The following is a 24,122-nucleotide window of genomic DNA, read 5'->3' on the forward strand; positions in this document are numbered from 1 at the left end:
ACTGCAGTGTGTGAGGGGACAGCAGCGTGCAAGGGAACTGCAGCGTGCAAGGGAACTGCAGTGTGCGAGGGAACTGCAGCGTGTGAGGGAACTGCAGCGTGCAAGGGAACTGCAGCGTGTGAGGGAACTGCAGTGTGCGAGGGGACAGCAGCGTGCAAGGGAACTGCAGCATGGAAGGAAACTGCAGCGTGCAAGGGGACAGCAGCGTGCAAGGGAACTGCAGTGTGCGAGGGAACTGCAGCGTGCGAGGGCAGGTTTTCTACCCATGACTTGAGCAGGGCTGGGGGCTGGGACAGAGGAAGTGAAGATCGCTGAAGTTAAAACAGGAACTGGAGCACAGAGCAGCCCAAAAACTGTCGCTTGCAACAGGTGCCTGAGCAAAAAGCAGCAAGTTTGCCAGCAGGAGCTGGTGAGCCTTCTAAGGTAAGAAAGCTGAGTGGATTTTGAGAGTCGAAAGTGAGAAACAACAAAAAAATGTAGGGTTTTGGTGGGCAAAGAGAACTCCTTCCTGACCCAGCATGTGTGAGCTGATAGTGCTCAGCGTTTGCTTCTCGGTCTGTCCTTTGGTCACCGTTGCTGCTCTTGTTTTGAGGCTCTGAAGAACCACATTTCCAAATGAACCAGCATGACTGTGCTAAGTGTGGCAACCCTGTATTTGGGCTGTAGTGGATGCTTTTAAGGGGAGAAACGGGACAAACTAAAGGGTTGAGATGCTACTCTGGCTGATGTTCCTCATTGTAGAGGGTGTCTGAAGCCCTGCGGTGCGATTACAGTCTGTGATTTGTCGTGGTTCCCCAGGTGCACGGTGGGTGGCTTTGGAGAGTAGGTAGTCAAGAACCATTTACAGCAGGATTTAAAACCATTTACAGCAGGATTTAAACCCTGAACGACGTGCATTTGAGCAGCCGCTCAGACCAGCTGCCCTGTTGAACAGCCCTATTCTAGTTGGTTACTTCTGCTGTTTCATTGCTAACAAAAATAAGCCATAAACTTTAAAAATCTTTCAAGTGAGAGACGCTAATAAATTAGGGAAGGGAAAAGGAGATGAAAGGCATCGTTAGATTCTGCGGTGTTGTCCACATGAGCTTTCCTGCTTCCCCCGCTTCGGTTTGCAATTAGCAAACAAGAATACTGTACTGCCAGCGTATACATGGGCGGTGGAGTATGTCATCGACTTGATACAGCTTTGCTTTTTTTTTTCCTGGGGAAGGCCTATAGCCAGATCTTCACAGTAGATCTTCCTCGTTCCTACATCCTTTCCCTTAGCTAACTGTCTGGCTTTTGTTCAGCAAAAGAAGGATTCATCCCTGCTGAGCTGTTTTAGTTCCTGTTGTCTTTGCTCCCTGGTCTTACAGTGCGGATTCTCTACACCATTGGTAAGGGCAGCTTGAAACGAACTGAACTGTACTGAACTGGAAGGTTATTCACTCAGCAGCTTTTTGTGTTGTACAATTAATTACCTGCTCAGCATCAATATTTTGCTTGCGTAGAAAGCAGCTGTCCTTGGCAGCCGGGGCCAGCTTGCCGGTGACTGTGTGGTTGTGGGATGCGGGGGTTGGTGCCGTTGAGAAGCACATAACAAGAGCGTGCTGTGAAATGAGGGTCCGTCACACAGCTCTTCTCCCGCCTGTGGGCCTGCTCACAGCTTCGTGCGATGTTCGCAGGGACGTGAAATGGGGCTCGGCAGCCCAGTCTTTGCTGCACGTTCTGTTCAGTCTCTTTCTCTGCCCCGGTGAAAAGCTGCTTTAGGTGACAGTAAGAACCATTTGGGCTTTCCTGACACCACCGGCGGTCATAGGTGGCGGGACGTCAGAGCTCTGTGGAGAGCAACAGCTCTGTTGTGTTGGGGCACGCAGGCCACGTAACCTTCTGCCTCTCATTTTGTAGAAACTGTTGTTTGGGAGGGGCTTTTTCATCATCTTTTTCGCCATCGCTTTGAAAATGAAACGCAGGAGTTTTAGATTTCACATCACTTTTGTTTAACTTCCTGTTCCTGGGCCTGGCGCTTCCCCGGCCGCCCTGCACAGGCGCGCGGCCGCAGCGTCGGCCTTCTCAGCCCCGCGCGTTTCGTGGTTTAGCCCCGTTTCCCATTTTCGCCGTACGACAGACACGAACATCACACAGCGTTCTGTACCAGCTCTGTCACACCGGCACACGGCTTTTCTCTGAACCTTCGACGGCACACTAGGCAGCGATTGAAAGGTTGGAAAACAGGCAAGAGACCTGAGGAGTCCAGCTGCACATAAATAAGCATCTCGTCACGGTGGCAGAGCGAGTCGCGGCCTCTGGTGTGTGCCGTGATTGTGCTTAACGGAAGGGAGGTTAAAGCAGGGAACAGCCTCCACAGCACAGAGAACTCGTGTGTTGGAAAAGCAGAATCTGGTAGTTGGATGCTAGCACTAATTAACATTAAAATAAGGTGTGCATTTTAACTATGGAGTCAGTGTTCATGAAGACTGTGGTTTACACTTGAAATCCCTGTGCGTTTTGCTGGAAGAGGTGCTGGATCTCAGGAGTAGCTGTTTTGGGGTGCCCTGTGCCGTATGAGACGCAGCGATCCGCGCGGCAGACGGCACCGTCCGGCCCGAGCTGCGCCACGGCTGCCGCGCTGTGCCGTGCGGCGGCCGCGGGCCGGCCCCGCGTGACACCGCGTCCTCCCCTGCAGATGTGGAAAGCAGCCGTGGGACACGACGTGTCCGTGAGGGTTGAGGCTCAGGGAGACGACTGGGACACCGACCCTGATTTCGTGGTGAGTGTCTGGTGTGGTAATGTGCTGGTGCTGGTGCTGGTGCTGGTGCTGGTGTGGAGGGCTCACTGGCCCCAGGCACACGCTGGACAGTTGGAGCAGGGTGCGGGGCGCGGGGCTCGGGGTGCGGGGCTCAGGGTCTGGGGCTCGGGGTGCGGGGCTCGGGGTGCGGGGCTCAGAGCTCGGTGCGGGGCTCAGAGCTCGGTGCGGGGCTCAGGGCTCGGTGCGGGGCTCGGGGTGCGGGGCTCGGGGTGCGGGGTGCGGGGTGCGGGGCTCAGGGTCTGGGGCTCGGGGTGCGGGGCTCGGGGTGCGGGGCTCGGGGTGCAGGGCTCGGGGTGCGGGGCTCGGGGTGCGGAGCGCGGGGCTCGGGGTGCAGGGCTCAGGGTGCGGGGCTCGGGGTGCGGGGCTCGGGGTGCGGAGCGCGGGGCTCGGGGTGCAGGGCTCAGGGTGCAGGGCTCAGGGTGCGGGGCTCGGGGTGCGGGGCTCGGGGCTCAGCACGGCCGGCGGCACCGCGGATTGTGCAGGGTCAGCCCAGTCACACCAGCCCCTCGCAGGTACTGTCAGGTCATCTGAGCCAGTTCTGACCCGTATCTATGTTTAGTCTCCAGAACTTCCTACATCAATGTACCCCACATCTGACTACAAGTAAAATAACTTAAGGAGTACAGAATATCTAGTTTCTTTTAAACCTGCTCCCTGGTAACTTCCCTGAATCCTCTCCACAACTTCTGTTACAAGAAATAGTGTGGACGTACATTTTCTCTTTCCCACGCTGTAATTGTGCAGGATTCAGCACTGCCCTCGCTGGTCGTTTGCCACGTGGAAGAATCCACTCTGCTTATGGTCACCTTGTGCAGATGCAGCTCTATGCCTCTAAACTGCCTTGTTTTCTATCTAGTCCAGTTCTCTAGGTGAGATGGCAAAAGAACAGAAGAGCCCAGCCTGGGGGAACCCCATGCACCCATAGTGTCATGATTTTAATTTTCTATTTGATTCTTTATTCCTTTCCTAGTAAGTAATTCACACTTTGGCTGTTTGGCCAATTCTGTATGTGCTACTCTTCCACATAATTCTGTATTTTGTACTCCTTCCTGAATAGTAAATATTTTGGAACCATCACTGTGCAGATATAATTAGGATTTTTCTTCCATGTGCTTTACTTTCGTACTTATTAACACTAACCTTAATTTACAATTTTATCACCCACTGATTTGGCATCCCAAGATTTTTCTGCACTGCTTTGTCTCCTGCGTTTGGTTGACCTGAACAGTCCTTTGCTATCTCAAGACTTTGACATCTCATTCTTCATACCCTCCTTCTAAGCCTCCTAGGAGCACGTAGCACAGCAGAAGTCCTGCTCCTCCTGGCGCCACGGCGTGACAGCCGTGCTTTACAGCCACGGGTCGCTCTGAGCTCCCTCGAGATGTTAGTTCTCTTTCCAAGATAGTTTCTTAATAGACAATCTCTTATGTTATACAGGAGTCCTATGTTTTCAAGGTTCAGTCTTGCCTAGTTATGTCCAGTAATAAATAGTTCAAGACAGAAAAACAAGTCCCTTCCTCAAAGCTCCAAATTATTAATGTTTAAAAAAAGTTCAAAATTATTTTTTGTTTTTACTTTATTTCTTCTATTTGTGGAAGTATTTTAAATAAGCCTGAACAAAATAACACTTTGTATTCTTTTTTTATTCTATTTTGTATATACCTATTTTTAGCTTTACCTTATATTAGTAAAGTTTATTGATGCTTCAATTTATCAAATACATGCTCAGACCTTCCAAAAAGAAGACAAAACAACTGCTGTCATAGCAAAGCTGAGGCAGAACAGCGGACCTTGACCAGAAGGTCCACTCCAGCGTTCTTCCAGTATTTTCCTGAACAATTTCCACAGCATTTCTGTTTAGCGGCTCCTTCCTGAGGAAGAGCGACGGGTTTTCCCGCAGCCCGACGGGTTTTCCCGCAGCCCCGCGGGTTTTCCCGCAGCCCGCCGGGTTTTCCCGCAGCCCGACGGGTTTTCCCGCAGCCCCGCGGGTTTTCCCGCAGCCCGCGGGTTTTCCCGCAGCCCGCCGGGTTTTCCCGCAGCCCCGCGGGTTTTCCCGCAGCCCGACGGGTTTTCCCGCAGCCCCGCGGGTTTTCCCGCAGCCCGACGGGTTTTCCCGCAGCCCCGCGGGTTTTCCCGCAGCCCGCCGGGTTTTCCCGCAGCCCGACGGGTTTTCCCGCAGCCCGACGGGTTTTCCCGCAGCCCGCGGGTTTTCCCGCAGCCCCGCGGGTTTTCCCGCAGCCCGCGGGTTTTCCCGCAGCCCCGCGGCGCCCGGGATCCCCGGGGTCCCGCCCGCCGCCCTCGTCCGGCCCGGGCGGTCCCGGAGCCCGTTCCTCGGGGCGGGCCCGGCGGCTGACGGCTGCGGTTCGCTCCGCAGAACGACATCTCCGAGAAGGAGCAGCGCTGGGGAGCCAAAACCATCGAGGGCTCGGGCCGCGCCGAGCACATCGAGTAAGTGCGGCGGGGCGGGTGCGGCGGGGCGGGCGCGGCGGGCGGAGCAGCCCCGGGCCCTGCGGCTCCCACGGGCCGCCGGGCCGCGGAACCCGCGGGCGCGCCCCCCGCGGCCCCGGCCCGGCGGGGAAGCGGCGGCGCCGCCCGGAACCGGCCACGCAGGGGCTCGTGCGCGGCGGGGCGGGGCGGGCGGCCGCCCCTCGGGGCTCCTCGGGGCGGTGCAGCCGCCCCCGCCAGCGGTGCGGACCCGGCCCGGGCCCCCGCGTTCGAGGTGCTGGTCTTGCACCAAGGCGAGATTCACAGGTGACGCGGCGAGGTGCTGTGAACTCGCACGTACCTCGGGACAGCGGCTGTCCCTGCGGCAAAGATTTCCTGCTCCTCCCTGGCCCAAGGCTGACCCATCCAGTAGCGCTGCCCTGTGCGGTGCAGCCAGTGCAGCACACAGATGAAGGAAGGTGTGGGCTCCTGGTGGAGCCGAGGCGTAGCCCTGAATGGGGACTGCAGGGTGCGGGCTGGATGCACCTGCTGAGCTTGTGTCTCTGGATCCTTCCTTAGCCCCCATGGCAGCACCATCTCCTGCGGCAGTGCAGTGGCTGCACGCGTGCGGCTGTCACACACGGTGCCCGGTGTGGGCGCACGGCGGCAGCTGGCGCGGGGTTCATGTCCTGCTCTGTGCTGGGCTCTGGCTGGTGCAGCGGCACAGGGACACTGCCTGCATGGTCTGCACAGCCCCCAGTGACTTGCCCTGACTCTCTGTGTCTCACCAGCATCCATCAGCTGAGGAACAAGGTGTCAGAAGAACATGAGGTCATCAAGAAGAAGGAGCTGGAGACTGGGCCCAAGGCATCCTATGGCTATGGTGGCAAATTTGGAACAGAGCGGGACCGAATGGATAAGGTAACAGTTGTAGAGGGTTTCCTTGGGCCCCAGTGGAAAAGTCTTTTTCTCATAAAGCGTCTTCTGGCCTGAGCCTGAAGGGAGAGAGGGGAGAGCTGGCATGGCTGTGCAGATCCAGCATGTCTAGCCAGCCCATAATCTGTCTCCAGGATCTGTTTGAACCCATTTATATAATTTGCCTCTACAACTTCCTTGCAACACTCACCTTAGCTATGAAGAAGGACTTTCTGTGGCTTGTTTCAAACCTGCTGCATAACAGCTCAATTAGGTGCCTCCCTACTTGTGCGTGGAGAACTCATGAATAATGATTCCATCCTCATATTTTTCCATTAGAGACCTCTATCATATCTCCCCAGGATTAAGCCTTAGTTCATATTCTCTGTTCTCACATCAAATCTGTCGTATGTTTTCTGATAATCATCATCACACTTCTTCCTGTACCTTTCAGAATCTAATACTTCCTTGTCTTCAGAGTGAGATTATAAGATTGCAATAGTATTCAATACGCGGGGTCACTGTGGATGTGCATGACACCAGGATGGCAGGGTGAGAAACAGACATTTCCAGGAGGCCAAAATGGAGCAGCCATGCTCAGCCCCTTCTGCTGGAGCAGAGGGTGGGTGTTTTTGTTGAGCAGCTCCTCGGCCTTCGTCCAGTCTCACCAGAATGCTGCAAGTGTTCAGCCTCTGGCCCTTCTGCGACGTGTGCGATCCCTGGCCGCACCAGCTCTGCAGGGAGCAGCGGTGCCCTGGGAAGGGTGATCCCAGCCGGGTCTGCTGACCCTCGCTTTTAGACACAGAAAACAGGGAGCAAGTGACAGGCCTGCCGTCTGTGGGTTCTCAGTTATACGTGCCTAGGCACACTTTTCTCCTCAGTTTCCCCATGTGATCATCCACCACTCTACCTCAGTGGCATTTGGGAGCAGCAGGTATTCAGCGTCCCATGGGCTGCACGGGGAGCTGGCAGCGGGGCCGGTTCTGTGGGCTGGCTGCTCCTGGCGCTGCATCGAGGCCTCAGAACAGAGCTGCCGCTGGCACGGGCTGTGCGGAAGGCGTCGCCGCCAGCAGCACGGTCCGCTCGGACCCGTCAGCTCGTGGCTGTGGGCGCGTGGCAGCGGGGCAGAGCAGCTGTGGGGTGCTGGCGTCTGCCCGCCCTGCGCGGCTGGCCGCGGGTGCTCACGTCGTGCTCTCTCCTCAGTGCGCAGTGGGACACGAGTACGTTGCTGATGTTGGGAAGCACTCCTCGCAGACGGATGCAGCCCAGGGCTTTGGGGGGAAGTACGGAGTCCAGCGGGACCGAGCTGACAAGGTGTGTTGGACAGGGCAGCTGAAGTGGGAACTCGCGGCCTGTGCTCAGTGCTGCCCCTAAAACTCTGTGCTACGTTTAGGATCATGGCTGCAGTTTTCAGAGTGCTGGTGAGCGCAGGCCTGGGCAGGCCACGCACCACGGTCTGCACTGAAGCACGCAGCTCACCCCTGCGTGCAGGACAATGACCGGTGACAAATTGTGGGGAACTCGTGAAGATTAACTCTCTGGTGTGCACTAATACGCTTGCACTGTCCTGTCCAGACAGCACTGTGTTTGTCTTGGGGCTGTGGTGTTTCGCATTTCCAAACCCCGCGCTGTGCCGCGCACAGTGTCCGTGGCAGGACTGGATGGGACAGCAGGATGCCGTCCCTCCCGTGCACACACTGGTGTCAGACGCTGCCCACCCAGCGGAGTGTGGAGCGGGGGCCGTGGCCTCTTGCTGGGCACGCTGCCACGGGGGCAGCAGGGCTGTGGTGCGCGTCCGAGGGGCCTGTACCGGCCAAGGGGTGACCAGGCACCAGCACGGACAGGGAGCCGCGTCCCAGCCCAGAGGAAGGCGGGTGAGACCTGGCTCGGCCCCCCAGACGACTGACATTCCTCCCTTTCTCGTTCCAGTCAGCAATGGGCTTTGAATACAAGGGTGAGGTGGAGAAACACTCGTCCCAGAAAGGCAAGTCCATGGGCATGTGTGGCCCCTTGACGCTTTGCCCGGCGTGTGTTCTGCTCCCGATGTCCTGTGCTGTCTGCTGTGGCACAGTCTGCTTCCTTATCCCCCTCTCGTCACTCATTGCAGATTCCTGTTCCCAGTCAGTCCCTTGCAGCCCCATTCCCTGCTCTCCTGTCACCACCTTTCTGGTGTACATTCCCCTTGTCTCTACATTTTGCTTTGATGCAAACCATGAGATGGCTGAGCAGAGAACACACCCCCACATGCACCCGATGGGCGCCTGATGCTCCCTTTCCTTTAAAGTCCTGAGCAACCACTCCAGAGGGAACCCAAGCACTGTAGGAAATGGGAGGTGATTTCTGAATAAGCAACACGTAAGAAGAGGCACAACAATGGACATGGAAACAAAAGCCTCTATACAACACCCAAACTTTTGCAGAATTCTGGAGATTACTCAACCAGACTTTAAAAAGTACATACAAGCAGCTATATTCATTAAGAACATGGCAAGAATTTAAACTAAAGATGTTTTAAATATTCTGCAGCAAGAGAAGATGAGAGGGCAAAGTCTGTTACTGGTTCAGAGAAATGTGAGGAATACTGTATTACCAAGAAAAGAAGAACCGAATTGTTCATTTCAGAGGAAACTATAAGAGAAGGAAGAGCTTTTGAGGCCTTCTTGGTTGATCTTAAATTAATGAATCACGTGCAGTTGTGCTACATTAACACAGATTGTACACTAGATTGTAGACATTGAAATTCATCAGGCTGTGTAAAACCACAGAAATCACTCAGGACAAAATGAAAATGTTAGAAATAGGGTAAGGTGTTTGGATTGTTTTTCATAAAAATGTGTCCATACTGGCAACTCCGTTATCAAGGTAACAGTCATAAAACCTATATTTGCTGAAAACAGCATCCTAAAAGGTCCATTTCGTAATGGCCTAACAGGTAAATAATAGTTTAATCAATATAAGCTCAAGAAATTTCTAGAACTTACAGACTCATCCTGAAGTGACTGAGCTTCTATGAAATAGAGAGCCGTTCTTGAATACAAAATGTTTTCGTGCCAGTTTCTCTACATCACGGTCTTTATGGATTGATAAGGCTGCATTTGCTGGAGAAGCCCCAGCTCATTCCTGTGAAATTCAGACCTGTAACAACAGGGTCAGGGAGCCCAGAGAGGTAGCTGTGATTTATTCCTTCTGAAGGGCAGGGTTTGAAAACAGAGCTGGCAGACCAGGTCTCTGGAAGTGTCTCTGTACAGCCAGCAGCTGAGATACAGGCTAAAATTTCTTAGGATGTCAGCCAATAATAAGAAGATAGTCCTTAGAGAATAACTGAACACAGTCGAAGTAGTTAACATATTACCGTTTTGGAACATGGAAAAGGGCGGGTGTAAGGACGTACTGTGCCTCTGTCGCACAGCGTGCCAGGCACTCTGAGCTGGAGCAGCTCTCCAGAACTGTGGGTTCAGCCTTGGCTGCAGCATCCAGAGTCAGTGTTTCCCTGTAGAGGTTGAGATTCCATTGTAGCAAATGTAAGTCGTACAACAAAGGTTTGCCGTTTCTTCTGTGCTTTCAAAGGCTGAATATACTTACTCACAGATCTCAGAGTCTGGCAGACCACGGGTTGAAGCCCTGGCTCTGGAGGTGTGTGAGTGGGTGGATGTCCAGGCCATCAGTGCCCAGGTCTGGCCTTGGCTTTGCATCTTTGGGTGGCTGAGCTCCCACCGCCTCCCCAGCTGTCCTTGGGGTGTCACTTTTCTTCCTCGCCCTCTCGTGCTGCTGTGTCTCCTGCTGCCCACAGCCCTCAGGCTCTCTGGCTTCCCTGAGCCACGCTTGCCCTGCGCACCCATTCCCATGGGCCCTTATCCTCGATGGCCCTCGTGGTGCTCCCTGCCATCTGCTCCGTCCCCGACAAACCCTTGGTTTTTCTAGTGTTTTCTATCATCGTTGCTGCTTTTTCTCCTCCCCAGTGCTGCTCTCCACCTTTACCCCCTCCCCAGCCCCATGCTTGGGGCAGCGTTTCATTCCATGCACCACCTCAGATTACTCCAAGGGCTTTGGTGGCCATTATGGTGTGGAGAGGGACAAAGTGGACAAAGTGGCGGTGGGATTCGACTACAAGAGCCAGGCAGAGAAGCACGACTCTCAGAAAGGTGAGCTGGGGAGCCCCGTGCAGCAGCGGTGTCAGGACTGGAGTTTGGGGCTGTGCTGCTGGGGCTGCGGGACACTGTGCTCTGGGTTTGCAACCTGCTGCAGGAATGATGGAGAAGCTGCAGGGAGCTCCTGGGTGCCCACTGCTTGCAGCAGGGGAACGGGGCAGGTAGGAAAGCCATTGCACAGTGCATGGCTGCTGGAAGAAGTTCGGGCTAAGTGAAGAGGAGCAGCAGATTTCTGTTGGCACAGGGATCTCCTGGGCAGCGTGTCACCAAAGGAAGGGCGCAGGGAATACCCAGGCAGGTGCTAATAGCAGGTGATATGTGCCAGGGAGGAGGGCGGGCTGTTTCTGCAGCCACCAGTGGAGAAATCTGACCTTTCTCCATATCTTTCTTTAAGTCTTCAGCAGGGAAAACTATTGCCCCGTTTGATCAGCCTGAGCTCGCAGCGCTCACGCTTTTCTCTTTCCCTCTCGTGTCTGTTCTCTTCCGTGCCATGATCTGGATCCCTGTGGCTGAAGATTATTCTGTGGGCTTTGGTGGGAAGTTCGGAGTCCAGAGGGATCGTCAGGACAAGAGTGCGCTTGGCTGGGACCATCAGGAGGAAGTGCAACCCCACGAATCCCAAACAGGTAGGGCAATGCTGCCAGAGGTGGAAGCACAATTTCCTAGGTGCACACACAGAGAACTAGTGGTGCATACTTTACAGAGATCCAGCTGCTGAAAACTGAGTGTGTACAGCATGTTGTGGAGCAGCGGGGACATTGCGAACCCCCAAAGCACAAGGGTAAACTCTGCCATAGTAGGTGCATGCTTGGATTGGTGGGAGACATCGAATGCAAGGCCCTGAATCGGGCTTCCCAGACTATGCTGTGCTTTCTCTGTGAGGTACATTCCTGAGCATAACTCATTCAAACGGTGAGCACATGGGCATGAGGCAAAGCAGGTTCCAGGGATGGCTTGGCTACTGTGTGTTTTACTTCAGTGAACAAGGCCACATTGCACCCAAATGGCACGGCTGGGTCCTCACCACAGTGCCTTGGAAGCAGGTTTGCTAGTGCACGGCACCAAGCACCTGTGCACTGCACTGAAAGGAATGAAGGATTAGTCTTAAAAGCTACTGTTCAGAGCATTTTGCATGTATTATCTTCGTTTAGTTCCATATGTGATAAGATGCAGACAAACCTGACTCACTTCACTGCTCACAGCATACTGAAGTCAGAGGTGCATACAGAATATAAAATATTATAAGATAGCCTCATTTTTTCCCTACAGACTATGCCAAGGGGTTTGGAGGCCGTTACGGTGTCCAGAAGGAGAGAGTAGATAAGGTAAGACCACGTGCTGCAGCCTGCAAGTGCTTCCTGCTAATCACTGCTCCGTGTGCTGCTGCTGCAAGAGAAGAGACTTCGCAGCGGAGATGAGGCCCCGCTGCTCAGTGCACAGCAATCGCAAGGGCGAGGGAACTGGCCTGGCGTAAATACGAGAGGGTGCAGAGGAATGCAGCCTAGGGATCCCATAATGAAAGGTAGAAAAAGTTTTTTCCATTCTCAGCTGCTTTTGTATCATGCCATGCTTGACTGAGCAGTCATGTACCTGCTTTCTCTTGGGTCAGGATTTAACAGCAGAGCCAGTGAAGAGCTTTCTAAGGGCTGTGGCCTCCTGGGGATCTAGTACCATTTGAGACGCTGGGAGTGTTCTGTCTGGCTTCTTGCCGTCACTCCTGCAGGCCCTGTGTGTACCAGTGTGGTCAGGACGAGCAGTGATAGCTCGTTGGAGACGGAATTTTGTGAGCGTGAAGCCTTGTGAGCAGTCTGAGAGGCCAAAGGCTGTTGCACCGTGCTGGGACTGTCTCTCATGCAGGAGAGGTGCTGGATCAGACTGGAGGCCCAGCCGGTGTCATGTCCCCAGCGCTGGTGACGATCGTGCAGAGAGCAGGGTGCTCACAGGGTGTTCGTGCCTGGCGCTGCCTCCAGCGGGAAGGCAGGAACCCTGCGGCTGCCGTTCCTCTAGCTGTTCTTGTTCAAGGTGGAAGGTTTGTTAGCGGCTGTCACACTCACACATAACCACGGCTTCCCAGAAGCTGGCTTGAGCTTTGACTCCTCAAGGAGCCAACTTGCAGATCTTGTTCTCTCCAGTACCTGACACAGATCTATGGCCCCTCTGGCGTCTCTTGTACTACTCACCAGGTGGTACGGCTTTGTGTATGAGTGACTGGCCATATCAACCCTGCCTAACTAGAGGTGAAATCTGACCATTCCCCATGGCACTGTCTGTAACTCTCAGCTTCTCTGTTATTTGTTACCTTCTGCAGGTTTTTCTGTCCTGTCCAGGAACCTCTTACGGTCTGTTCCATTAGCTAAATCTCAGACCAGGGCATAGTCATCTGCCTGCAAACCTTCACAAAACCCAGCAGGGGTGAGATCGGCAGGGATCAGCCTTGTGTGAGATCGTCCAGTTTTGTGTCTGGTCTGAAACCAGGCACAGGCTCACCTATGGTCAAAATGCAGATTGTCTCAGACATTTGAATTAACATTGTGCTGTGGCAGGCTACTCTGCAAGCTTGTTCAGGAAATGGGATCTTGGCAGTGGAGGATGATCTGCACAGATGGAGATGACCTAGAAGATGAGTATCCTGGATGGTGGTGGGGCTTTGGGGTATAGAATCACAGAATCACAGAATGTTAGGGATTGGAAGGGACCTCGAAAGATCATCTAGTCCAATCCCCCTGCCAGGGCAGGAACACCCAGGTGAGGTTACACAGGAAGGCGTCCAGGCGGGTTTTGAATGTCTCCAGAGAAGGAGACTCCACAACCCCCCTGGGCAGCCTGTTCCAGTGTTCCGTCACCCTCACTGAGAAGAAGTTTCTTCTCAAATTTAAGTGGAACCTCTTGTGTTCCAGCTTGAACCCATTACCCCTTGTCTTACTGTTGGTTGTCACCGAGAAGAGCCTGGCTCCATCCTCGTGACACCCACCCTTTATATATTTATAAACATTGATGAGGTCACCCCTCAGTCTCCTCTTCTCCAAGCTAAAGAGCCCCAGCTCCTCAGCCTTTCCTCACACGGGAGATGCTCCACTCCCTGCAGCATCTTCGTGGCTGCGCTGGACTCTCTCCAGCAGTTCCCTGTCCTTCTGGAACTGAGGGGCCCAGAACTGGGCACAATATTCCAGATGAGGTCTCACCAGGGCAGAGTAGAGGGGAAGGAGAACCTCTCTCGACCTACTAACCACCCCCCTTCTAATACACCCCAGGATGCCATTGGCCTTCTTGGCCACAAGGGCACAGTGCTGGCTCATGGTCACCCTGCTGTCCACCAGGACCCCCAGGTCCCTTTCCCCTACACTGCTCTCTAACAGGTCATTCCCCAACCTGTACTGGAACCTGGGGTTGTTCCTGCCCAGATGCAAGACTCTACATTTTCCCTTGTTATATTTCATTAAATTTTTCCCCGCCCAACTCTCTAGCCTGTCCAGATCTCGCTGGATGGCAGCACAGCCTTCTGGCGTGTCAGCCACTCCTCCCAGCTTGGTGTCATCAGCAAACTTGCTGATAGTACACTCAATTCCCTCATCCAAGTCATTGATGAATATATTGAACAGTATTGGTCCCAGAACTGACCCTTGAGGCACTCCACTAGATAAACGAGATAAACTAGAATCCACTAGAATCCACAGAATCCACTAGATAAACTAGAATCATAGAATCATTTCGGTTGGAAGAGACCTTCAGGATTATCGAGTCCAACCATAACCTAACGTAACTCTAGCACTAAACCATGTCCCTAAGAACCTCGTCTAAACACCTTTTAAACACCTCCAGGGATGGTGACTCCACCACTGCCCTGGGCAGCCTGTTCCGATGCCCGACAGCCCTTTCTGGGAAGAATTTTTTCCTAATATCCAATCTAAGCCTCCCCTGGCACAACTTGAGGCCATTTCATCTTGCTACTTGGGAGAAGAGAACAACACTCTCCGTGCTCCAAGCTCCTTTCAGGCAGGTCAGAGATCAGAAGGTCTCCCCTCAGCTCCTGTTCTCCAGCTGAACCCCCAGCTCCCTCAGCCGCTCCCATCGCACTTGTGCTCCAGCCCCTTCCCCAGCTCCGTTCCCTTCTCTCAACTCGCTCCAGCACCTCAAGGCCTTTCTTGGCGTGAGGGGCCCCAAACTGCCCCCAGGATTGGAGGTTTGACCTCCCCAGTGCCCAGCACAGCGGCACAATCACTTCTCTAGTCCTGCTGGCCACACTATTCTTGATACAAGCCAGGATGCTGGTGGCCTCTTGGCCGCCTGGGCACACGCTGGCTCATGTTCAGCCGCTGGCACCAACACCCCCAGGGCCTTTTCTGCGAGGCGCTTTCCAGCCGCTCTTCCCCAGCCTGCAGCGTTCGTGGGGTTGTTGTGGCCCAAGTGCAGGACCCGGCACTCGGCCTGGTTGAACCTCAGACAATTGGCCTCAGCCCATCGATCCAGCCGGTCCAGATCTCTCTGTACGGCCTTCCCACCCTCCAGCAGATCAACACTGCCACCCAACTTGGTGTCATCTGCAAACTGACTGAGGGTGCACTCGATCCCCTCATCCAGATCATTGATAAAGAGATTAAACAGAACTGGCCCCAGTACTGAGCCCTGGGGACACCAGTCCTGACCGTCCACCAACTGGGTTTGGCTCCGTTCACCACAACTCTTTGGGCCCGGCCCTCCAGCCGGTTCTTCATCCATCGCAGATACACCACCCAGGCCATGAGCTGCAGCTTCTCCAGGAGATGCTGTGGGCTACGGTGTCAAGGGGTTTACTGAAGTCTAAGTACACAACACCCCCAGCCTTCCCCTTGTTTAGTAGGTAGGTCACCTTGTCGTAGGAGGAGATCAGGTTGGTCAAACAGGACCTGCCTTCCACAAACCTATGCTGACTGGGCCTGATCATATGGTTCTATCGTATGTGCTGTGTGATGTTACTCAAGATCATCTGCTCCATGACCTTCCCTGGCACCGAGGAGATCAGACTGGCAGGTCTGTAGAATGTGGAGGAGGAAGCGAGGGTACCTTCCCTGAACTGTACATGTTCTGTTGCTGGGGACAGTGCTGGTGGCACAGGGTTCTGCCTGGTGCAGAACCAATGTCACTGTACTCAGGAGCTGGAGGAAGCGGATGAGGACCTTTCTGCAGGGCCCTGAGCCAAGGCAGGACATAAACATGTACCTGTAACAACCGAGCATGTTCTTTTCCATGCTGCATGGCTGGGTCAGCAGCGGAGCGGGAGTAGCATCCTGCCTGTGGAAGAGAACAGCACGATCTGTGAATTTAACAACAGCAAATGGAAGTGTGTTGTGGAAAGGCAAGGCATCGTGTGTGTGGCAGAAAAAGATTGTGAAATCAGATGAACTCTTGTGGAGAAGTCAGGGCTGTGGGTCACTTGAGGAGCAGGATGCAGAGAGGGAATAAGCACTTCTTGATCAGCTCAAAGTGGAACATGAATCTGTGCATTTTGAGAATATTGAAGCATAATCAAAGTTGGTGAAAATAAGGATATATGGGCAGGTACCTACATTCTTGGTTGCCTGGTTTTCAGGCACTGGAGTAGTGCTGAATTAATTGCTCCAGAGTAGAGCATAATATACCACCAGGCAATCTTAGCACCCCTTTGATAAAGTTTTGAACAATAAGTGTAGGATTCAGCTTTCACACTAAGACTCCTAAATTTAAATGCTGTCCTATAAACAACATGTCCAAGTCTCTGCTGTGGTCTGTGTAGCGCTAGTTCTGGGCCTGCAGTGCCGTTTGCCTGCTCAGGTGTGTTTTCTTTAAAAGAGCAGAGCTGCTGTCTGAGCTCCACTGACTACAGTAGGAACTGGGCCACCCAGCCCATAGGTGACACCCCCAGGTAGAACCCCAAGTGCAGCTGTATTAGTCTGAAAGCTGGATCCTACCTGTGGTTTCCTTTTTGTATGAAATAGTTCTCTCATTAAAGTAGATAAGCTCCCTCTATCTCACTTTCTCTTTGCTGCAGACACTTCATTGACGCTACTACCAGTTTAGCCACCTCTTCGCACCTCATAAAGCCAGTGTTATCTTAGATGTTGACGCATGTTTTCACTTGGGTATTTCCCAGCCTATACTATTGTACACAGATACTCCAGGCAACGCCCTGCAGCGTGTTTTTCCCAGTTAGGCAGCTGTGCATCCAACAGGGAAGCGCTTCCACGCCTCATACCCCTGGGAGTGCAGGGGAGGGACGTGTCGGGTCCCTGGACCTCAGGAGGAGGTCAGGCCAGGCACCCACTCAGCTCTGCCGTGTTACCGGCGAGCGCTGCTGCCTCGAATGGCCACCCTTGCTGTCCCGTGCAGCAGTTGTCTTGCTGCTGTGCAGCCGCCTCCACTTGGTTCCAAGTGGCCCTTTCAGCCCTCGAGTGTCACCCCAACGGGAGCAGCCGCGTCCTTGGCTGGGGACCGCAGGCCCTCCAGCAGCGCAGGGAGGCATCAGGAGAGCAGGGCGGCAGCCAGCAGGCTCCACGGGCTGTGTCAGTTGTACAGATGGAGACAGACACAGCTGGGAACAACGGCAGCTGCCAGCAGTAACCAAACCCAGCAGGGGATCCCAGCGCTGGCTGTGCCTGACAGGCTGGACACTTCATTCCCTTCCTCTTGCAGAGTGCTGCTGGCTTCAATGAGATGGCAGCTCCTACCTCCTCGTATGAGAAAACAAAACCGGTGGAGGCAGGTGAGACAACAGAGCACCAGCCGTGGGCTGGGTGGGGAGCTGTGGGTTTGGGAGCTGGCAGGCGGGTGCTGTGGTTTGCATTTAACCTGGGTTGAGGGGCAGGAGAAGGTGGCTGGACTGCAAGTTTCTCTGGGAGAGGCAGGGGTCTGGGTTTCTCCTGGATGCCTGGGGTGGAGGAAGGAAGCCGTCGAGCAGACTTCATCAGCTGTCTTCTCCACAGGAGCTTCCAGCGGCACCAGCAGTCTGCGGTCACGGTTTGAAAACATGGCCAGGTCGGCAGAGGAGGAGAGCAGGAGGCAGGCGGAGGAGGAGCGCGCCAGGCGGCAGGCTCGGGAGCGCCAGGCAGCCCGGCGGAAGGTGAGCCGTGGCCATCCGGCTGTGTCCTCCAAGGCTTGCCAACCACGCTTTTCCTCAGGGCCGGCAGCTCCATGTCCTTCTACCTGGTCTCTTTACAGTAACCTCTTGCCTAAACTGTTTCTCTGCAGCTGCCAGAGACTGCCATTAAACTTGACAGCTGTCACTGGGTTTTCCCTCTCGGCACGCAGATCAGGACATGCCTGCGCCCAGCCGTGACACCCTGTGCTTTGGCCTAAGCTCCTTCTTGCCTCTGGTGCCTCGCACAGTGCAGTCCCATCTCCCCAGTATTCCCATCCCACCAGTCTGCATTCACGGTTTTCCAAACTGGAGGTTGCATCCAGACCCTCAGTGTTTACAAGACCTCCTCCTACATTGTGCTGTTTCTGCATTCAATGTGCAGATAAGGTTTCAACAATGAAGCACTCCCGGATACTTTCCCTCCTTAGGGCTGCTTTCTGCAGATCACATAGTCGTTACAGGCCTGCTAGTGTCCGATCCCTAGGGCAGATTTGTGGGAGATGGAACAGATCTCAGCTGAAGGAAAAACTTCTGAGTTGCTTTGTTGGGAATGGGAACAGACATTGCTCTAGACCTCATTCAAATGGATTGAGGCAATCTGGTGACTTTTCTCGCAGGAAATCCCACAGAGAGAGAAGGACCACGCAGAGGCAGCCGCTGCCCCCGTGCCAGCCAGTGTGCCCAGGGGTGCCGGCCAAGACGGGCCCATGTCCCACGGAGAGCAGGTGGGCTGGGAGAGCCGGGAAGGGCAGTGGGCACAGGGGATTCACCCGAGGGGCTGCGCTTTACAGCCCTGCAGAAAGACGTGGGGTGCACCACAGTGTGAGGGAGGCTTTGGAAGGAGTGAGGGGGAAACGGGGTGGTGATGGGACATGGCTGCACAGCACCTCTCACCATGAGATGGGTCAGAGCAGTGGCTGTACTGTGAGCTGTAGCCAAGTATGAGAGAGAGGCTCGAATGCTTGGGCCGTGAGGGTCTTCAGAGCAATCCCAGGTGCCAGTTCAGCACAGACCTGCTGGCTGAGCTGTTTCCACATTGCGCAGAGAATGATGCTCCATTTCTGTCGTGGAAGCACTCAGGCACCTGCAGTGGAGCGAGCTCCTTTGTGTTGGGTGCTGTGCGGTCATGGGAGAGCTGCCTGAACTGAGTGCTTCACAGGTGGCTTTCCTGCCACTTCCTCACTTCATAGCAGGAGGCAAAAAGGGAGGATGAGGAAACAGCACCCGCTTTGCCACCAAGACCAGCAGATCTGGACAAAGAGCTGTGCAAGGTCCCCAGCCAGAATCAGCCTCTCTACAGTGAAAGTTTGGATGTTGGTGGAGACTATGAGGAGCTGCCAGAGCCTTCTGACCACTGTGACAGTACCAGTGCAGGTGCTGACTATGAGGAGCTGCCAGCGACCTTGGGAGAGCCGGATGCCATCTATGACGATGGAGGAGATGGAGGTGACGATTATGAGGAGATCCTTCCTGAGGAGCCCAGCCAGAGCCAGCGCCACCCGGGTGAGTACTAATGGAAGAGCCCATGTCTTGGGGAGCTTCTTTCTGTCCACTCACCTCACTAAATGTATGGGACAGACTCCAGAGGGAATTTGTATCCTGCAACCTACTGTGATCAGGGTAGCAGCCCATGATGATGGAGACTTGGTCATCTCCCACTCCCTTGCCCAGCTCCATGGAATGCTGGGCCAGGCAGCAAATATCTCTGGTGGAGCAGGACCAGAGGGCTGCCACGGGCTCAGAAGAAGCTGGACCTGAACTGACACTCTTGGTGCACTGTTTCCTGGCAAGCGACTGCCAGTGCTGCTGCCCGCTTAATTCAGCCTGTTGCTCAAACTCCTGGTGCTCATGAAAGCTGATCTGGTGGTGTCTCCTGGGCGTGCAGAGTACAGGGCAGTCTTCCTCCAAGCACATAAGCAAACTGCATGGGCTGCTGTTGGTGTTTCTATTGCAGCTTCACTGGTACTGGAGATGGTAAGTAGAAAGGCTGGAGTTAATGTCCAGCCTTTTTCTTTGGAGAGGAACATGAAGCATCAGGACCGTGCCTCTCCTTGCAGAAGGGTAGGGAAGTCCTGCCTTGCTTTGAGCCATGGTACATCTCTCTGTGTTAATAGGGTTTGGATGCGGTTCACCCCAAGGCTGGCAGCTGGGTGGAGGATGGCACTGATCAGATCTATATGGCTGCTTTATCATCTGCCTGTCTTGTCTTCTGCAGGGGAAACGGACGATGTTTATGAGGGGGAGAGTGCTGGGATCTGTGCAGTGGCTCTCTACGATTACCAGGGAGGTGGGTCTGCCATCCAGGCTGTGGGAACAGGCTCTGGGAGCTGGCCTGGGCGGTGCAATGGGGAGGCAGTGGCTTATACCACTAGCACTCGTGAAAGGATTTCACAGAACGGTTGGGTTTGAAGGTGCCTCCCTAGATCCCCCAGCCCTGCTCACGCAGGGTCACAGAGCAGATCGCACAGGATCCCAGGGGGTTTGAATGTCTCAGAGAAGGAGACTCCACACCCGCTCTGGGCAGCCTGCTCCAGGCTCTGGCACCTCCCAGCAAACAAGTTTCTCCTCCTGTTCACACGGACCCTCCCGTGTTTCAGTCTGTGCCCGTTGCCCCTCACCCTGGCGTTGGGCACCACTGAACAGAGTCTGCTCCATCCTCTGACACCCACCCTGAGATATTGAGCCCAGTGATCAGATCCCTCTCAGCTTCTCTTCTCCAGCTCAACAGCCCCAGCTCTCTCAGCCTTTTCTCGGCACAAAGATGCTCCAGACCCTGCAGCATCTTCGTAGCCCTCCCTGGACTGTCTCCAGTAATTCCTTGTCCTTCTTGAACTGGGGAGCCCAGAACTGGACATTTGGCATTATGACCTAGTGGTTTAAATTTCTTCCCCTTGGAAAACAGAATTAAACCTGGCTTGGGAACACTGGAGTTTTATCCTACATCTGTGAAGTCTTGCTCCTCCTTGGCTTTATCTGTTTTTAGCTGTTCGATATGGGGTTGGATGAGATGAACTCTGAGGGTTATCAGAATGCTGCTTCTGTATTCTCCCTCGAGTGGGTGGGAGGAGGGATTTAAAACCAGCTCTCCCTGGGGTTGTCTGTGCATTGTGACTATCTTTTCTGAACAATTTTTGCAGATGGAGATGATGAAATTTCTTTCGATCCCGACGACACAATCACACACATCGAGATGGTAGACGAAGGCTGGTGGCGGGGCCAGTGCCGGGGCAAAGTAGGCCTCTTCCCAGCAAATTATGTGAAGCTTCTGCAGTGAAACCAGGATTGTCCAAGCTGCTTCCTTCCAAACTTTTGCCTCTCTCTGCTTTAGCTTTTTACTTGTTATTAGCTTGACTCAGCCTTGCATGTCTGCATGCAAGAATTACCAAGGAGAAAACTGGCAGTGTCTGAGGGAATGTTTTATCCTGTGCTCAAGAGGACTTTGGTTCCCATCCACTTCCAGGTGGGAAAGGTGAGATGGTTTAGGAGCATGTGAGTGTGATGTAAGACGTCTTTTCTACCCGGGCTGTCCCACCTGTCAACCAGCAAGCTTGCAGGAGAAGTGTGTTCATTCCTGTTCCCAACAGGGCAATTCACAGAAAAGAAACACCAGCTCTAATCCGGTCAAGGCAGAAGGGCCATGAGCTGTGGGGCACTGTGGCCCTGGATCTCATCCTCCCCAGGGCTCAAGGAAAAGAGCAAACCTGCCTTTGTTCCCAGGAAGGGTTTCCACTTGCAGGATGAACCATGTTTGCAGAACAGGGTAGAGAAACGTGAACCTGGTCTTTTGGGGCAGATTTCAGGGCTGGGGCCTGGGAACAGTTACCATCCCAGTGAACACTGCTGACTTTCCCTGCACATAGCCGCAGGCTTGGCTGTAACGAGCTCTTCCATTAAACAAGAGAAGTGTGTGCTGGCTCAATGAAAATACAGGATGATCTTGCTAAGGTAGGAGACTGCTCTTTTGGTTCTCCTCTGTGTGCCAAGAACACCCTTGGGAGATGTGTAATTTCTGGGTTAAACCTTGAAAAAGGAAGTGTAAAAATTATATTATTTTCTGAGAAAAATTATTCTGGAAAATCTGATTTGGAGCAAGAGAAAAATACTAAAAGGCTTCACTTAACAAAAATTGTGTCAGTAACTGTCCTGGTCCTCATCCAGGCAGCCCATCAGAGGAATGTTCTGTTAGGGAATCCTTTCAATCTAGCAAACTAATCAGGGTGAGTGCTGCTTGATCCAGGCAGTAGAATCTCTCAAGATCCATTTTTCCTGTTAACTGCTCAGACAGTGTAAATACGCATGCAGGTGGGGTGGGAGGAGCAGTCCCGCAGTGTGTCCCGGGTGCTTTGCAGTCGGTGGTGACGGGGGTTCCCCCAGCCAGGCTTTGGCTTAGCCTGTTCTCTCTGCTGCGGGTGGTTTGAGCCCCTGTGCTGAAGCCAGCCCAGTGTGGCAGTAAAATAGTTAATGCGTTGTAAGTCTTTGCAGGACTGACTCAGGAAGAGACTGGACAACACCCTCAGACACACGGTGTGAACTGTGCGGTGTCCTGTGCAGTGACAGGAGCTGGACTCCATGATCCTTGTGGGTCCCTTCCAGCTCAGGACATTCTATGATTCTCTGAGTCTGTGACTCACTAGTTAAGACCTATTTGTGGGTAATGGTCTCAGCAGTTTAGTTAAAGGAGTGAATTATTTGTTAAAGGCTGTGCTGGCTAGACCCTATACTATTGTATTTACAATATCCTGCTTGTCTGACACAGTTTGTGAAGAATGAGTTGTATAACCTAAAGGTAAATAAACTCTGTAAGTGCCCCATTCAAGCAGAGTTCGTATCAGCAGTGGCTGTCACTGCTGCGCCGTGCTCCCCCTCGTAGATGTAATAATAAACTGCTGCTGTTCTGGCCTAAGTAAAACTGCATCCCGCTGATTCTGTGACAGCACGTGCCCTGCTGTAGGCTTGGTTCCTGCACAGTGAAGGGTCCCTGATTCTGGCCTCCTTCATCACAGAGGTGAGGAAATGGCTGAGCAGGTGGGAAGCAGGACAAGAGAAAATGCTTTATTTGTAATTCTTAAAGCAGTTTTCAGTAATATTCCAACACAAACTGAAGCCCTCCCTTGAACCAGTATATTCCAGGCTAGTTGCTCAACATGCCACTGTAGGAGCTGGTTGTTCCTTTGTGGTCTGCCAGCACCGTCACAATAGGAATGAATCGGGATGCACTGAGCAGCCCAGCGTGTGAGGAGCTGCAGGGCAGAGAGCTGCAGGGCACAGCCCAGCGTGTGAGGAGCTGCAGGGCAGAGAGCTGCAGGGCACAGCCCAGCGTGTGAGGAGCTGCAGGGCAGAGAGCTGCAGGGCACAGCCCAGCGTGTGAGGAGCTGCAGGGGTGAGAGCTGCAGGGGTGAGAGCTGCAGGGCAGAGAGCTGCAGGGCAGAGAGCTGCAGGGGTGAGAGCTGCAGGGCAGAGAGCTGCAGGGCAGAGAGCTGCAGGGCACAGCCCAGGGCCAGCTGGAGCAGCGGCAATGCGGAGGGTCCCACTGTGACACCTGCAGAGTTCAGTGCTGCTCACGGGTTGGTCCTGCGCCATCCTGCACTTGAACACACCTGTAGTACAGCATCCCTGCCCAGGGTTTGACACTGAGAAAAATAACAGTCTGGGTCCGTCAATCATGGGAAGGACGCACTGTGATTCACATTTGACATTGTCAATTTTAGTGTAAGTTTTCTGGAGGTTTTTGGTTTGGGTTTTTCTTTGGCTGATTTTTTTTTTTCCTCTGAAATAACTTTTCCAATATTTTCCCTCATACAGTTCACCCTTTATTTCCTGATGTTTCTTTCCAGGGACCGCTCCAGAATGGGCCTCCTTCTGGCAGACTCTCTTATGTGTCCCAGCGAGACTCTGAACCAGGGGTGTTTCAGTAATTTTTTACAATCAAGAAGGGTGTATAGCAAGTAGAGCTGGCTGAGAGCCTTGCAGCCTGTTTGGGTAGGAGCAACAGGCCGTCCAAATATGAGTTACAGAATTTTTTTTCCCTGAATAATAAAATCAGTGTGTGTTGTACACTAAGAAGAACTGGCAAACTGCTCCCAACAAGCTGTGTGCCTCCTAGGCCCACTTTTTGACTCTGCAGTAGGTTTCTTTGGGAACAGACTGGCTTTTGGTGGCTGTCTCTTAGTAACTGAGTATGATGTCTCTTAGTAACTGAGCTATGGATGGGCACATTTTGGCCCCTTGCAGCCCCTCTGTGGCACAGCTGCAGAAACGCGCCACATCATCACTCACAACTGCATTTTCATGTTTTGTTTTTTATGGCTATAAAGCAAAGCAAGCATTTCTGGTGATGATTTAAGCAATGCCAGCTCGCAGCTTAGTGCTGGTTACTTGCTGTTTGACCAAAGCGCTGAGAATAACGAGTGGTCTGTTTAAACTGCTGGTTGCTGTGCTAATGTACAAAATGCTCCAGAGCTTTCATGGCAGGCTAGAGAAAGCCAGCAGACATCAGACCTGGTGCCAGAGCCTCTGTGGGTGGAGGATGGTGTGACAGCCCCTTTGCAGAGGCCAGATTTTCTGCAGACCAAGGCACTGGCCCTGGTGCCCTACAGGGCCGGGCTTAGCCCCTTGGGCAGACCCACAGCAGAGCTCACAGCCTTGCTCGGGCCAGCAAGTGTCCGGTTCTTCATGAAATTGCCTTTTACAGTGTTCCCTGGTAGCAGTGTAGCTCCAACAAGGCCTCTGCTGAGCTCAGCACACACTTGCAAAATAA

The 24,122-nt window shown here is 53.6% G+C and overlaps 1 protein-coding gene across 1 annotated transcript; it reads left to right on the plus strand.

Moving 5' to 3' along the window:
- The first annotated feature begins 352 nt into the window (after positions 1-352).
- Positions 353-22,246, plus strand: LOC135985031 (hematopoietic lineage cell-specific protein-like). Its single transcript, XM_065627950.1, has 15 exons — positions 353-423; positions 2,666-2,749; positions 5,163-5,236; positions 6,004-6,133; positions 7,331-7,441; positions 8,057-8,111; positions 10,159-10,269; positions 10,791-10,901; positions 11,545-11,600; positions 16,921-16,990; positions 17,211-17,347; positions 17,983-18,090; positions 18,559-18,868; positions 19,581-19,652; positions 20,503-22,246. Exons 2-15 carry the CDS (start codon positions 2,666-2,668, stop codon positions 20,637-20,639), a joined length of 1,566 nt encoding a protein of 521 aa, XP_065484022.1. The 5' UTR covers positions 353-423; the 3' UTR covers positions 20,640-22,246.
- Positions 22,247-24,122: the final 1,876 nt, after the last annotated feature.

This window comes from Caloenas nicobarica, chromosome 1 (genome assembly GCF_036013445.1).
Source record: "Caloenas nicobarica isolate bCalNic1 chromosome 1, bCalNic1.hap1, whole genome shotgun sequence".
NCBI classification, from domain to species: domain Eukaryota; kingdom Metazoa; phylum Chordata; class Aves; order Columbiformes; family Columbidae; genus Caloenas; species Caloenas nicobarica.